Source organism: Eucalyptus grandis, chromosome 7 (genome assembly GCF_016545825.1).
Source record: "Eucalyptus grandis isolate ANBG69807.140 chromosome 7, ASM1654582v1, whole genome shotgun sequence".
In the NCBI taxonomy this organism is placed as follows: domain Eukaryota; kingdom Viridiplantae; phylum Streptophyta; class Magnoliopsida; order Myrtales; family Myrtaceae; genus Eucalyptus; species Eucalyptus grandis.
In genome coordinates this window covers 29924584-29938998 of record NC_052618.1, presented here as the reverse complement: position 1 = coordinate 29938998, position 14415 = coordinate 29924584, and the positions used below count along the sequence as shown (strand labels likewise).

The 14415-nt window shown below is 40.9% G+C and overlaps 1 protein-coding gene across 4 annotated transcripts; it reads right to left on the bottom strand.

Annotated features, from left to right (window-relative positions):
- Positions 1-926: 926 nt before the first annotated feature.
- On the bottom strand, positions 927-6448 carry LOC104422934 (probable disease resistance protein At1g15890). 4 transcript variants are annotated; one of them, XR_001981773.2, is made up of 3 exons: positions 6284-6448; positions 5414-5497; positions 927-1347 (listed from the first exon to the last, which is right to left on the bottom strand). XR_001981773.2 is itself a non-coding variant. In XM_039317274.1 (2 exons), the coding sequence occupies exon 1, from the start codon at positions 4327-4329 to the stop codon at positions 3457-3459; it is 873 nt and encodes a 290-aa protein (XP_039173208.1). In that variant the 5' UTR covers positions 4330-4497; the 3' UTR covers positions 927-1347; positions 1491-3456. The 4 variants fall into 4 exon arrangements, 1 of the variants encoding a protein (XP_039173208.1); XR_005553117.1 differs by lacking the exon at positions 927-1347 and adding an exon at positions 4725-4917; XR_001981772.2 differs by lacking the exon at positions 927-1347 and adding an exon at positions 4725-4881.
- Between the last annotated feature and the right edge of the window lie 7967 nt (positions 6449-14415).

Genomic DNA, 14415 nt, shown 5'->3' with positions numbered 1-14415 from the left:
TACTAATCAAGAGAACTCGAAATGGGTCTCGGTAGATAATGAGTTCAACTTCAATGGGAGGAGATCTTCATCCGACAAAATTCAATGGGAGGGCATCTCCTTAAGAAGAGGAAACTCTATAGGGGCGAATCTTCACGACGGTGCCAGAACTCATGACAACCTGAATGGGTTCAACGCAGGGATACTAATAGAGTTCTTCTCGCTGGCTAAAATGGACAGCAACAAGGAAGACGAAACCAGAAGAAACAGAGCGCTCGCAGGCCTGAAGGACCATCAGCTGTCAAATTTCGCCAATCCGATCAGGCCATGGAGCCAGTCCTTGCCTCTGCAAGATCACGGCATGGAGAGTTGGACCGTGGGAGAGTAATGAATGCGAAATCGAAGCGAGTCAGGATTAGAGAGTTTTTTTCCTTCTTCCTTTTGCACTCATCTCCATGTCAGGCAGGGAATACTAGAAATTGCTAGCAAACGATGTCCTCGCGTTAGTCCTATTCGAGAATTTTGATACTCTAATTGTATGTGTTGCTGGTCTAGTGCTGATGTTAAAAACCATCCCAATTTGCAATTTTAGTTCTTGCTGCTAAGTACCATGTTGATGTTGCTGCTGTCCCAGTTTGCAAGACCGGTGTCATCTGCCCGAAAGAACTTAAAATGAACTTTTCCACGAGAGTTATGATCAACATGAGAGAATAATTCCACCTATGCTCTTCATCATTCCATGTGCTCCTTAACAACTCATTTCGTCGTCAACTGGCCGAACAGATTCTCTGGCATGAGGACCAGCATTTGTTATAAGACAGCGCCTGATGAAATAAGACCAGTTTCATGGAACTGGAAAATATTGAAACGGCAAAAACCACCACCCCCCCCAAAAAAAAAAAAAAAAGAACTCATCACTGATCTACCGAAAGAAAAGATCGAATTAATTCATGAGAAAAGTCATTAATGTTCTTATTTCATTGCCAAGAGACAGACTAGTTACAAGAGTCCTATTGCGTAGGATATAGACATGTTTACTGTGCAGCTGAAATATAACATTGCTTTCTCAACTATCAAGCAGGAAGTATCTATGAACTATGTTGCTTGCAATCAGAATTTACAATAGCCCATTAAGTCGAAAAAGTTGAACAAACAATCAGAAGGTTCCCTCTGGGACCAACATTTGCTAGGCGTTATTGCCATGATTTGGACCTGGCTCCGTGAAAGAAAACATAACCTTCAGGCTTGTCAATGCAAAGGTAACTGGGTTACTCGGATGGTCCCTCACGGTCAGGCTAAGCACCTCAGGCCTTGAATAATGCCCAGCCACATCAAAATCAAACTTGGCCAGCTTTATTTCTCCAAGGTCTGCACATCATTACACCATAAGTAAATCAAGCTCATGAGGAAAAACCTGAAGCCCTCACAACTAAAATGAGATAATAATCTCCTTGGTTAGCTAACTTCCAGAGATTTAAAGTGCACTCGAGCTGCAAGTGCAAGGAACATACCAAGGTCAGCTGAGATGAGTGCCTTAGCATTGATGTGCATCCTAATAACCAGTGGTGGGATGTGGCTGTAGAGGCAATTACCAAAGAGTGACCATCTTGACGTGCTTAAATTCTCTATCATTTTGTTTTCCTTCTGTCGAGTATCCGACAATTTTTGTTAATAGCAGCTCACTCTTGACGAATCCTTGCTTCACCTTTCAATTTGTGTTGGTTACCATGAGTTTACCAGATACCGAATCCTCGATCATTTTGAGTATGAAATTGGCAAGTGCTTGAAATATGCAAATGGGGTCAGTGTGGATCATGCAATTTTTGCTGTACTTGCTAAAACTGATGCCTTTTAACTTTTATGCCAGAAGGGAATTTCAAGCATATCAGACTTTGGCAACGTCAATACTAACAAGGCATGTGGTTGCCTGATTGAAGGGTGCTCTGATATTGAAGCCATGGTTGATGGCAACCATTTCACAGAGGGTGCATTGGAATGTATGGAGAAGATTGTTATAAACGATGCCCCAAAATTGACATGCCTTTGAAATTGTCCCATCCGATCTGGAAGCCCAGCGCAACTAACTTCGCTAAGTATTTGTAAATGTCCAAAACTGACGAAAATATTCTCCTGTAGTATGATTCAACTACTTTCTATAGTAATGCCCTCTAGTGATGGCCACAACAAGGAGTTATTAGTCCAAATGCTTCTCAACTTAAGCAGATCGATAAGTATAAGAGTCTTTTAGACTTGGAAGTGTACTAGGGTCTAAATTGTTGTTTTCAGCTTTCATGATGATCTCTCTAATCTCATTACACTCTTTAACTCTCAAATACTGAAGCTTAGAAAGTAGTTGAATCATGCCACAAGAGAATATTTTCATCAATTTTGGACATTTACACATACTTAGCGAAGTTAGTTGCGTTAGGCTTCTAGATCGGATGGGACCATTCCAAAGGCATGTCAATTTCAGGGCATCGTTTATAACTATCTTCTCCATGCATTCCAATGCATTATCTGTGGAATGGTTGCCATCAACCATGGCTTCAATATTATAGCACCCTTCAATCAGGCAACCACGTGCATTGTTAATATTAGCGTTGCCAAAGTCTGATATGCTTGAAATTCCCTTATGACATAAAAGTTTAAAGGCATGAGTTTTAACAAGTACAGCAGAAATTGCATGATCAACACTGACCCCATTTGCATATTTTAAGCACTTGCCGATTTCATACTCAAAATGATTAAGGATTCGGTATCTGGTAGACTCATGGTAACCACCACATAATTGGAAGGTGAAGCAAGTATTCGTCAAGAGTGAGCTGCTACTGACAAAAATTGTTAGATACTCAACAGAAGGAAAACAAAATGATAGAGAATTCAAGCATGTCAAGGTAGCCACTTCTTGGGTAATTGCCTCTACAGCCACATCCGTTATTAGGATGCACATCAATGCTAAGCTCTTCCCTAGAGATGACACTGTGACCAATGTCCATGACTCTTGACCGTCCCTCAATCATCCGTCTCATACACGAATTGGATAAGAAAATCTGAGAGCATCTCAAATTAAGCAAGTCCCCAATCTAAACCGGCAAATAGTCAATTCCAGTGTCTCGGATATCAAGAACCTCAAGATTCACCAATGCTTTCAAGTCAGTAGAAAGTTCAGTTAAAAGGCTGCGAGAATTTAGATAAAGTGCTCTTAGAGCTATCAGGGACAACATTGATATTGGCAGGGATGTGATTTGAGTGACATGCAAGTCTAGAACTTGGAGCTTTTCCATAGATCCAAAAAACAAGTCTGAAATTAATGTTAGCTTTTTATTTTTCTGCAGCATCAGGGTTAGGAGAGAAGAACAATCTACTGTTTTCGGTAATGTGCACAGTTGATTTTCAATCAGAGATATGTGGTTTGCCATTTTCCAATCTTCTTGATTTGGGCCTCTTTCAGCCCCTCACAAGCTTTCACCAAAGAATTTAGAATCCTTCTTCTGACAAAATTTTGAGGGCTATGTTCCGGAGCACCTTATGCATTCTAACATGCTTTATTTTTTCACTTCTTTCCAGCAAGGAAACATCAATGAGATCATGCCCCCGATCACGAGCTTCGGTAAAATTAATTGCATCACTCAGAAAGCCTTCTGCACTCCAGCACTCCAATAAGTAATCTACATAGACATCAGAATCCTCAAGAAACAGTGAGCCATAAAAGAAACAAATCTTTTGCCCTTCATCATCTAATTTGTCATAACATAATCTCAAAAATTCAAGAACTTCGTCCATGCCTCGATCTTTGACACTAGACCATCTCTGCAAGCTTCTTAATCCATCCCTCCAAAGATTAACATTATCCTTCCTCCTAAAATATCTTGCAACTCTGTCAATCAGAAGTGGTAAACCAGCACATTTAGTTACCACTTCACGGGCAAACGGTTCAACATCAGGCAGATTAATGTTCCTACCCACTTTCTCCCAGAACATATTCCATGCCTCTGTTGGGGACAGCCTTTTCACATGGATGAACTCATCAACTTCCATATCCGAACAAACATGTTTGTATCTACTTGCTAACACAACCTTACTATCCCGGTTGTTATCATGTAATCCTAATGCCTGTAAATCAAAAACATTCCAAACTTCATCAAGAAGAAGCAAGTATCTTTTGTTCTCCAATTCTTCTGATATTCTCCACGATATTTCCTTCGGATCACTGATCCCTTCAGTGTTCAATTTAAGCCTCTGTGCAATTGCCTTTTGCAACTTCTCTATGCTACTTTCTTTGGATACCGACGCAGAAATTACAATGTCAAACATTTTGCTGATTTCCACATCATCATTCAAATTATGCATGATAGTTGTCTTCCCTACTCCCACTGTCCCCCAAAGCCCGATTCTTTTCACCTCGCGGATCCTTCAACAGCACAGTGCATTGATGGCTTATTTTCTGTTTTTGGTGCATGCATTGTTCTGATAGGTTCAGGTGGTCTCTCGACAAGCGCTACATTTCAAGTCTTCCTTGTGCCCCTACAGAGACTATGCGGTTCCTCACACTTCTCAGCCAATCTTTTACATCGAGATTGCCGACAAAACATGACGCCGTTTCCATGAACCTTTTCTTCCTTTTCTGAATTCATTTTCTAGTTCTTGAATGTCATCCTCAATATCCTTAACCCTACCAATCCAGGCTTCACCTTTGTTTAGTTTTTTTCTTTGTCTTGTCTTTGTTTGCTTTAGCTTCATGTCATCCCTCTAGCAAAGAGTTTCTCTTTTTCCTCAGTGAGCCTTTTAAAATTCTTTCCAAGTTCATTCGCATAATTGATTTTGCGACCAACATAAGCTATTAAGCTTTTTCCATCCCTGTATGCCTCAACAGCTGTTGCTGTAGCTGCTGCCTCAACCATACTGTGCAAGCAACAAGCTAGAGTTTATGATCTTAACCTAAATCATAATGGACAAAATCACTAAAAGTAGTACTTCGAAGCACAAGAGTCTCTAGTCTCTACCCAAAAAAAAAAAAAGGAACAAATTTATTATGCACAATGAAATGACGGCATAATTTTGGGCCAAACAAAGAGCCTGCCAAAGTCAACCCAAAATCTTGTTTTGTTCTTTGTTTTCCTAAATCTATTCCATACAACTGTGAGAATTGGAAGGAGCAGATTGAAACACAAGTTTACTTGACAGTCTTTTACTTATCATTTGGTCGCCAAGAAGCATACAATCCTGATAAAGATTACTGCCAGCAAATTAAATTATTTCATTCCAAGGAGACAGATGATTAAAGACTCCTCTAGTTGTAGCATCACAGTTGTTCATTGTTCCATCACAGCTTTTATCGTTACATGATTTCTAAGAGTAGTTCTGTATTTAAATATGGAAGTTATAGATGAAAAGTTGCTAAAGAACAATAAGATCTAGGTGTTGACTAACTTACTTTTGAAGAGGGCCAAATACTCAAGAACAACTCACGTTGAGGATCACATGACTACATGAGATGCTTGTGTGATCTGCAACTGAACTGCAGCCACAATTTGAAGGACATAGTTGGATAAAGACATTTGAGTACGTTCTCGGTGAAAAAAAAAAATGTTTTCAAATTAAAAGAAACATAAACCTAAACAATAAATGCCAACTTAATTTAAAAGAGTCTCGGCAAAGGAAGAACAGATGAAGACATAGACCAACAGTAAAGATCTATCGTGAGTGGTGAACATGCACTGACCACCTAGCTTGGATGCATTGATTATAATTGATCAAACACCACTGGCACACGTGTGGACTCCAAAACACAATTGCAAATAATTGGACATTTTCAGCAAGCAAAATCGAAGCACCTCAATTCAGCTATTGGTACGATTACTTTACAATGGAAAATGAGAGGAGGGAGAGGGTGGTTCTATTTGTGACTGAGAGTTCAAATTAGCTCGAGGGTGGCAAAGTCCCCCATTCACATGAAAGTAGACAAAAGAAGTCCATCAAAATGTGATTAAAAAATACCCCACTGAAATTCAACTTCGCTACCAGCTTAATCGCTCGACTTCAAAGCGAAATGTGGACTCTTGTCATCTTAGAAGGAGCATAATAAAAGCACTTCATACATATAGAGAATAAAACAAGCCCTATCAGAATTAAAACAGGGCAATCTCTCCATTACAGCCATTTTTAACAAATTGTCTGCTCTCTGGAACGAGCTGGAGATGGTGGAGGAAAAGCTCGAGGGTCCCGAAGCTACTCTAGCTCAATACCGAGCAATCAAAGAGCGAGAAAAGGCAACACGTTTTTACTCATTCTCAACGAGACGTACCTGCCGTTCCGAAGCCAAAATCCTTGCGATGGATCCGATTCCGCCTCTTGGACGCATTTACCAACTTGCCGTCCAAGAAGAATCCCAACGCCTTGCTTCCACGGAATACTTGAAGACCGGAGATCGCGTCGTCTTGGCAGCAAAAGCAGCAACGGAGATGCACCGGTGCAGCGGATGGAACGCCCATGGAAGAGCTGGTGAAGAAGAAAACCCAACTTTTCAAATGGACGGACAGGATTTAATGGGAGCTTTTCGATCCGACGGCTCAGGACATACCAGAGCCTTAATGCAGATGGGCGGACGGGATCTAATCCCTAGATCAGACGGCCCAGGACGCGGAGCGAGATCTAACGGCCAGGGTTTTATCTTGGCAGCGCCTAAATCGGACGGAGAGATTTGGCCACGTCACCCCCCCTTTGTAGATGAAGATCCTATTCTTTTTACTAACCAAAAGAGAGAACCCAAATCGTTAACGGGTCCAAATTGCTAGCACTCAATCCATCAAATTTCGATAGGACAATGCAATAAAACAACCCGTGCACTTATTACTGCATTTTAGCTCACGTTGAATTTGATCCTTAAACTCTAGTTTTATTCGATTTAGTCCTTATATTCTTGGAATCAAATCGATTTGTCTTTCCAGTTAACTTGGTCCCATTGACATTTGACATGAACTGTCGTGGCAATCCAATTAGCCGTGGAACCAACATTTGTTGATGCAAGGGCAATTGAAAAATTACCTAAAAAATCATAAATTTATTACGATTGTACTAATCCAATCATAAACTTTTCATTTTGGCCAATTTAGTCTTAAGTCTGTTGACAAATTGTCAATATAGTACATACAACCAATTTTGCTTGAAAATTGATAACTTGGATGCTGGTCATCTTATGTAACACGAAGTGGGAATTTCTGAAAATTTTTATTTTTATTTTTGATTTTTTTCTGAATTTTTATTGATTTTTTTTTTTCTTTTCTCTTATATTCTTTCTTTTCTTTTCTTTTCTTTTTTTATTGTAAGGGCCAATAGGAGGCCACCGGCCATGAGGCATCCAAGTTATTTATTTCTAGTCAAAATTAATCGAATAGATTAAATTGACAATTTTTCAAAAGGTTTAGGATTAAATTAAAAAGTTTAAAACCAAATTAGCACAATTATAATAGGTTGGCAATTTTCCCATGTGCAATGAGGTTATCATTGCATGGCAATCAATTGACCCTGCAGTTGACCTCTAAGAATCAAGATTTTCATGGCGAAAAGGAAAAGATTTAAACCGGATTTTCTCGATCAAAAGAAGTAGGAAAAAGAAAATAAAAAGACTGGGAGAGATTTGACTTCTCAGCTCACTTTTCATCCACTGGTTTCACTATATTTGATCAGGATTCCTGCGGGCGACACTTTCTCAAGTCATTGGTTTCGATAAATTGTAGATACGTGTACACAGTAATCTATACGTACACTCATCAATTCCTGGTCAAATGTTAAAGCGCCACTGTTTCCACATTCGTAGTGTTGATTCATGGTGAATCAGAAATTTAAGGAAGAGCTGAATCTGGGGTCTTTGGGGCGCCAACGCATTGGAAGTTGATTCAGGGCATCGTGTGTGCCTTAGGCCCAAAATAGAATGTCATCAGCATAGACTCCTAAATCTTTTTCTATTAAAACCCTTGAAAATACTACTACATCCACTTTTCCTTTTAGTAAATTTACCTCATCCATCTTTCTTCCTTTCGACTTGTTCACCTTTCAGGACAAGCGTTTTACTTTTTTTTTTCTTTTTTTTTCCCCTAAATTTCAAGACAAGCGTTTTCCCTAAATTTACACCATTAATCTTCAATTTTAATGGTGTCAATTTAGTCATAAACCTTTCAAACTAGTATCAATTTAATCTTAAAACTTTTAGTTTGGTTTAGGCTAATTTTAGCCAGAGTTTGATAGTTTTTATTAAAGAAAATATTTTACTTAATCAATAAGTCTAATATTATTGACTAGGTTTTTCTGTTATTATTTTATTTTATGAATACGTATCTTTGGAGGGAATAAATAGATGCACAAGCTCCTTTGTCAAATTAATGAAAATCTTATGCAAGTTAGATGAATTAAATTTTGTTGAGGTTTTTCTCTATGGCTAATGAATTATGATATATTATTTATTTATTATTTGCAATCTCAAGATACTTCCGCTGCTTTTTTGTTTTTTTTAGTGTAATTAATATTTCAAAAAAGATAAATTGAAGCGTGAGTTTATCATTGGCCAAAGACACGGCAGGAAAGTATAAAAATAAAAAATCATAAGTACCTCGGTACATGACCTCTCATCTTGAAATGGAGCCCACCAAACTGGAGCTAGTCGAGACTGCATAGAAACAAGAAAGAAGAAAGCATCCTATTCTTGGGAGAGGAACCATAATGGAATTAGAAGGAAGAGGAACGATGGGACGATTTAGAATCGGGATGGAAGATGCACGAGCTCCATGGTCATTTTACAGAGGAAGAAATTGAGGCATTGGTTGTAGTATTGGTCTTTTGTTGATTTGATTTCCCTTGTTTTGGTTTGTAAAATTGATAATTATCAGCCTTTTCTTTCTTGAAGTGATTCTCAGTTCGAGCTTAGTAGCTCTAAGATAATAATATTATGAGGAGTAAAAAATCATGTCCCCATTCCCATTCTATTGATTTTCCTCTTTAAATCACGCTAGAAAGTAGAAAGGGTATACTAATGCTTACCCTTTTCCGACATGAGCCTTAAATTCTTGGTCATTTTAAAATAGGGAAACATAATTTTGATCTTATTTTTAGAATTGTGAGGAATTGTTTTTCACTCTGTGGAAGAGGAATATGTTTCAGAGGCATGGTTAAGGAAATTTGTGGCTGAGTATAGTATGGTGTCTAAAAGATATGGATGTCTGAGATGCCTTAATAATATCAACAGCTAGATTGTGTGTGGAGGAGACGGAGAAAAAGAGGAAGAATGAAAGAATGGTGTTAAAAAAAAAAAAATGTTTGGTTTCTTCTTTTTCTTGTAGGTACCTCTATGTGCTTGATGTTTGGCTCATGGATTTTATAATTGGTGATTATGCTGAATTTAATTAGCTAAGGGGCTAAATCATTTGGGTAGAGAGACATATTATTCAACTTTAGCATCATAATTTGATGAAGAATAGATGATGATTCTCTATGAAGCACTTATCTTGCATATTTGATGCTGGTGGTTAATTTAATGAAATTAGTGTTTACGGCGAAACTCAACAGAAATGCATTTGTGACTGGATAATAACGGAGAAGGGATCGAAATGAAGTGGATAAATATGCATTTGACAATTTAATTGTACAGTGAGTTAATTGGTGATTTTCTTTATTTTGCATGGTTAATGTTAAAATGTGGATCTAATATATCTCATAAGCGCATGAAACATACATGCTTGCTTAGCTGTTGAAACCGAAGATGACTTAGACTTTAGTACTAGAATCACCAAGAGAAACTCCTTGTTATCTTGCATATTCATGTGACATGGCATAAACATAACAGGATAAACATAAAAGAACAAACAAAATGATAATACATCCGCAGAAGAGAGCAAGAGGGAGAGTGCTGATACTAAAGCTATACCTCAATATATCCTTTACAAACTTAGTCTTCAAGTTCGAGCTCTTACTCATTCAGATTGGATCTTTAGCCCCCGAGCAGGTTTTTTTTACCTTCTACTGACACTTGAAAAAAGCAGCTTTCAAGGTCTCTTCAGTGAATCACTTGAGCCCAGATACATTTTCAGTGCCACGGAGCTAGACCAGTGAGCTATTATGCTTCCAAGCCCACCTCCTGGTTGTCATTGCTCCATCACTTCCTTTTCGCAAAGTTTTGGACACTCACTTGTTGCGCAAAGTTTTGGACATTCACTTGTTGCATAGTGAGAAGCAGTATAAGTAATGGAAGGACATGCTCTGCAGCAACTCCATACTAAAAGCAGAATAGTAATAGTCATTATGATAAAGAGAACTTTCTACTTTACCGTTAAAACAACAATGGTACCAAGAAACACAAGTATTTGTAAACGGGCATTTTGAACAGAGCTGCAAATGCAAAATCTTACTGCTTAAGCATTGAGTTAGCAACTCCAAGAGCACACATGAGCATAGGAGCGAGAACACATCAACGTCAACGAGTAGCACAACGGCGAAAGACAACGTTGAATTGTTTGTAAAATTTCAAGGGTAGCTTGTTTGTCAAGCTTAGGAATTAAATCCCCTAAACATAGAAAAACATTGACTCTCACCATCCAAAAGAAATAAACCAAGCATCAAACTAAACTCGAAAGATGAGAATCAACAGACTTCATGCACATAAGATAACTCTCTAGCATATAAAATATATTGGAAGAATACATAAGCAAATGTATGATTAAACAAGATTGATGGATTATTTATCATCAGACATGGCAGAGGGAGGGGGACGCTATGGCAGAGACGCGCATGCGCCCCACACACCGCCGGACCTAGACTTGGAAGCGCACTTCCACTCCCAACGGCTCCTATTTTCGTCTCATTTTCAGCAGTTGGAACTTAGTGACTCCCCTCATGTGCAGTTCGAACTGAAGTAAGGGAGCAACCTCCTTTTTTTTTTTAAAAAGGAAGTCCACAAGCCCATGTACGAAAACAACACAAACCTAGCCCTAATAACTGGCCCGGATTGTTCAAAACCCTACCTGGTTCATGACCCACACCTGACCTGGTTTTTGGCCGAAACGCTTCTCTTTCCTCTTTGTTTCTAGGTTTTGCCTCTTCTTTTTTTTGTCTCCCAGTCCTCGTGCTTTTTACTATCAATGTAGTCCAGGAGCCTTCGTTGAGGCATTTCCCTCCTCTTTTCTTTCCTCACGCAACTTAGAGAGAAATAGAGGGAGATAGAGCATAAAAAGAAAATTATGAAGTAAAAAGGTGGATTGGTCAGAGATTCGAAGGCGGGGTTTATATAGGGAAGCTTGACGTTACAAGGCTTCCGATTTTGCCTTCGGAGCGAAGAAGCAAGGCAAGTCAAATGTGCTACGAAAACCGAGAAAGTACTTCAATGAAGGTGACGTGAGGGGTTGTGCTGATTCCTTTCAACGACATTTCATCTTTTCCTGGGCCGACACTTCTCAACCTGATGCGGGAGCATCCAACGTAGCTCCATCGACCAACTCAGAACCATTGATGCTTATCTAAGCCAAGAAAGAAATTGGGCATTATTGCTTCGATGAATCATTTTGAATAAATAATGTCAATTTCTTATCGATACTTTGTGGTATATCGATAAGTATCAATGGGAGGTTATTTTAAATGTTGTGACCAATTGATGAAGTTTCAGGAGGATTATTTTCTAGTCAAGGGAGGAGCACGAATTTTGGGAAGGCTAAAGGTTCACGAATGTGGTTTAAGAATATGGAAAGCCAAAGGTTCACGAATGCGGTTTAAGAATAGGGAAAGCCAAAGGGTCCAAAATGCAGTTCAAGAATACGAAAAGCTAAAGGTTAAAGAATGTGGAAGGCCGAAGATTAAAGGCATTTAGTTCTCGTGTTAATAAAGGCTTTTCTTAAGTTCCTAGGTGTCTTTATTTTTATGTAGCTCAAGAGTTGAAGGTTTCAGTTCCTAGGTCATTAAAGTCTATCTTTTTATATTTCCTAAGTCTAAAATCCTTTTATAAATAGAGGAAAACTATCCAATGTATGGGAGATACGAATTTGATCAATGAAAATGGTGAGATTTCCTCTGCTTGAGTGACCTCCTTTGGAGAGTGGATAACTGCTTTCGGTCTCTTTATCCTTGGAACGTAGATCACTCCTTGGTGGTGAGCCAAAACCCCTTTATCTTTGGCTGGTGGAATCTTTAGGCCTTGGTGATGAGCTTCTCCTATCCCGAAGTCCTTTATCCTCGACCGGTGGAACCTTTAGGCCTTGGTGGTGAACTTCGTAGATCTCGATCCTCATTCTCGGTTGGTGGCTTGGCCTTTATACCTTGGAAGGAGATCGTTCTATCTTTCTGATTCCCCTTTGTTTCTTCCCCGTTTACACTACTTCATACACTTAACCACAAAAATCACCTCTGAAAAATTTCCATTCTGAAATCACTCACCCCATCATGCATCACAACCGAATTTGGTAGGACGTGCCTGCGTCTCTAGCGAAGCGACGCATTATGGCTTCGGTTGGGCAGAGGGAGGGGGACGCTATGGCAAAGACGCCCACGCGCCCCATGCACCGTCGGACCTAGACTTGGAAGTTCACTTCCACTCCCAACGGTTCCTTCTATTTTTGTCTCATTTTCGGCAGTTGGAACTTAGTGACTCCCTTCATGTGCAGTTCGAACTGGAGTGAGGGAGCAACTTCCTTTTTTTTTTTAAAAAAAAGGAAGCCCACAAGCCCATGTACAAAAACAGCCCAAACCTGGCCCTAATAACCGGCCCGGATTGTTCAAAACCCTACCCAGTTCATGACCCGCGCCTAACTAGGTGTTTGGCCGAAACGCTACCCGGCCACGACCTAATGGACGTCCCTCTCTTTGCTCGCGGGCGAGGCGTCGATGAGCGGATGGACGGCAGTGGCGGAAAAGACAACGACGGGCAACGGCAAAGCAACGTTTGGTGACGGGCGACGGGTGATGGCAAAGTGGAGGATGCGGCATCAGAGGCTAAACGGCGGTGCTGAGTTGGTGCTGCGAAGGGGTTGGATCCCGCGATGGCTCGACGTAGTATGGACAGGATCAGCAGTAGTCGTCAAGATGGGCGGCTGTAGGGCTGGTGCTGCGATGGGGTCGTTGGTGACTGAACGGTAGCGGCAGCTCGATAGGGATCTAGTGCGGCGACGGCGTTAAGGATGGCGGCGGTGCGGCTCAAGGGACGGCGTGCGCGGGGTTGGATCGTGGACGGCCCGATATGGCAAGGACCTAGACACGGTGACAATCGTCGGGGATGGTGGAATGGCAATGGCAGACGACTGCGAAGCAGCGTTGTCTCTGAGATCTAAGTAGAAACGATCAGATCTGGGCTCGCTCAGCGTCTCTCCATCTCTAGCTTGCTCACCATTGGAAATCTCTCCGGCGGAGGTCATGTGAATTCCCCTCTTTCTCCTCTGTCTCCATTCTCTCCCGGCGATGCTCTCTGCTCTATCGATTTCCCCTCCTCCCTTCAGCTCTCTCTCTCTCTCGAGCTCCACTTTGCTCCTCTTTCCTCTCTGTTTCTGGGTTCTGCTTTTTTCTTCTTCTTTTTTTTGTCTCACTGATCTCATGCTTTTTGCTGTCAATGTAGTCCAGGAGCCTCTGTTGAGGCATTTCCCTCCTCTTTTCTTTCCTCACGCAACGCAAAGAGAAATAGAGGGAGATAGAGCAGGAAAAGAAAATTATGAAGCAAAAAGATAGGTTGGCCAGAGATTCAAAGGCGGGGTTTATATAGGGAAGCTTGACATTACAAAGCTTTCGATTTTGCCTCCGGAGCAAAGAAGCAAGGCGGGTCAAATGTGCTACGAAAACCGAGTAGGTACTTCAATGAGAGTGACGCGAGGGGTTGTGCTTATTCCTCTCGACAACGTTTCATCTTTTCTTGAGCCAACGCTTCTCAACTGAATTTGGTGGGACGTGCTTGTGTCTCGAGCGAAGCGACGCGTTATGGCTTCAATTGGGCAAACGGAGGGGGACGCTATGGCAGAGATGCACACGCGCGCCACGCACTGCCAGACTTAGACTTGGAAGCCCACTTCCCCTCCCAACAGCTCCTTATGTTTTCGTCGCATTTTCGGCGGTTGGAACTTAGTGACTCCCCTCACGTGCGGTTCGGGCGCGTAGTGAGGGAGCAACCTCCTTTTTTATAAAAAAAAAAAAAAAAAAAAGAAAGCCCATAAGCCCATGAATGAAAATGACCCAAACCCGGCCCTAATAACCAGGCTCGAATTGTTCAAAACCCTACGGTTTGTGACCCTTTTAGGCCAGGTTTTTGGCGAAACACTAATCGGTCTCGACCTGATGGACGTCCCTCTCTTTGCTCGCGGCTAAGGTGTCGCTGGGCAGACGGACGGTAGTGGCCAAAACAACAGTGGCGGGCGACAACGAAGCAGCGTTTGGTGACGGGTAACGGGTGATGGCGAAGTGGAGGATGACGATGTGAGA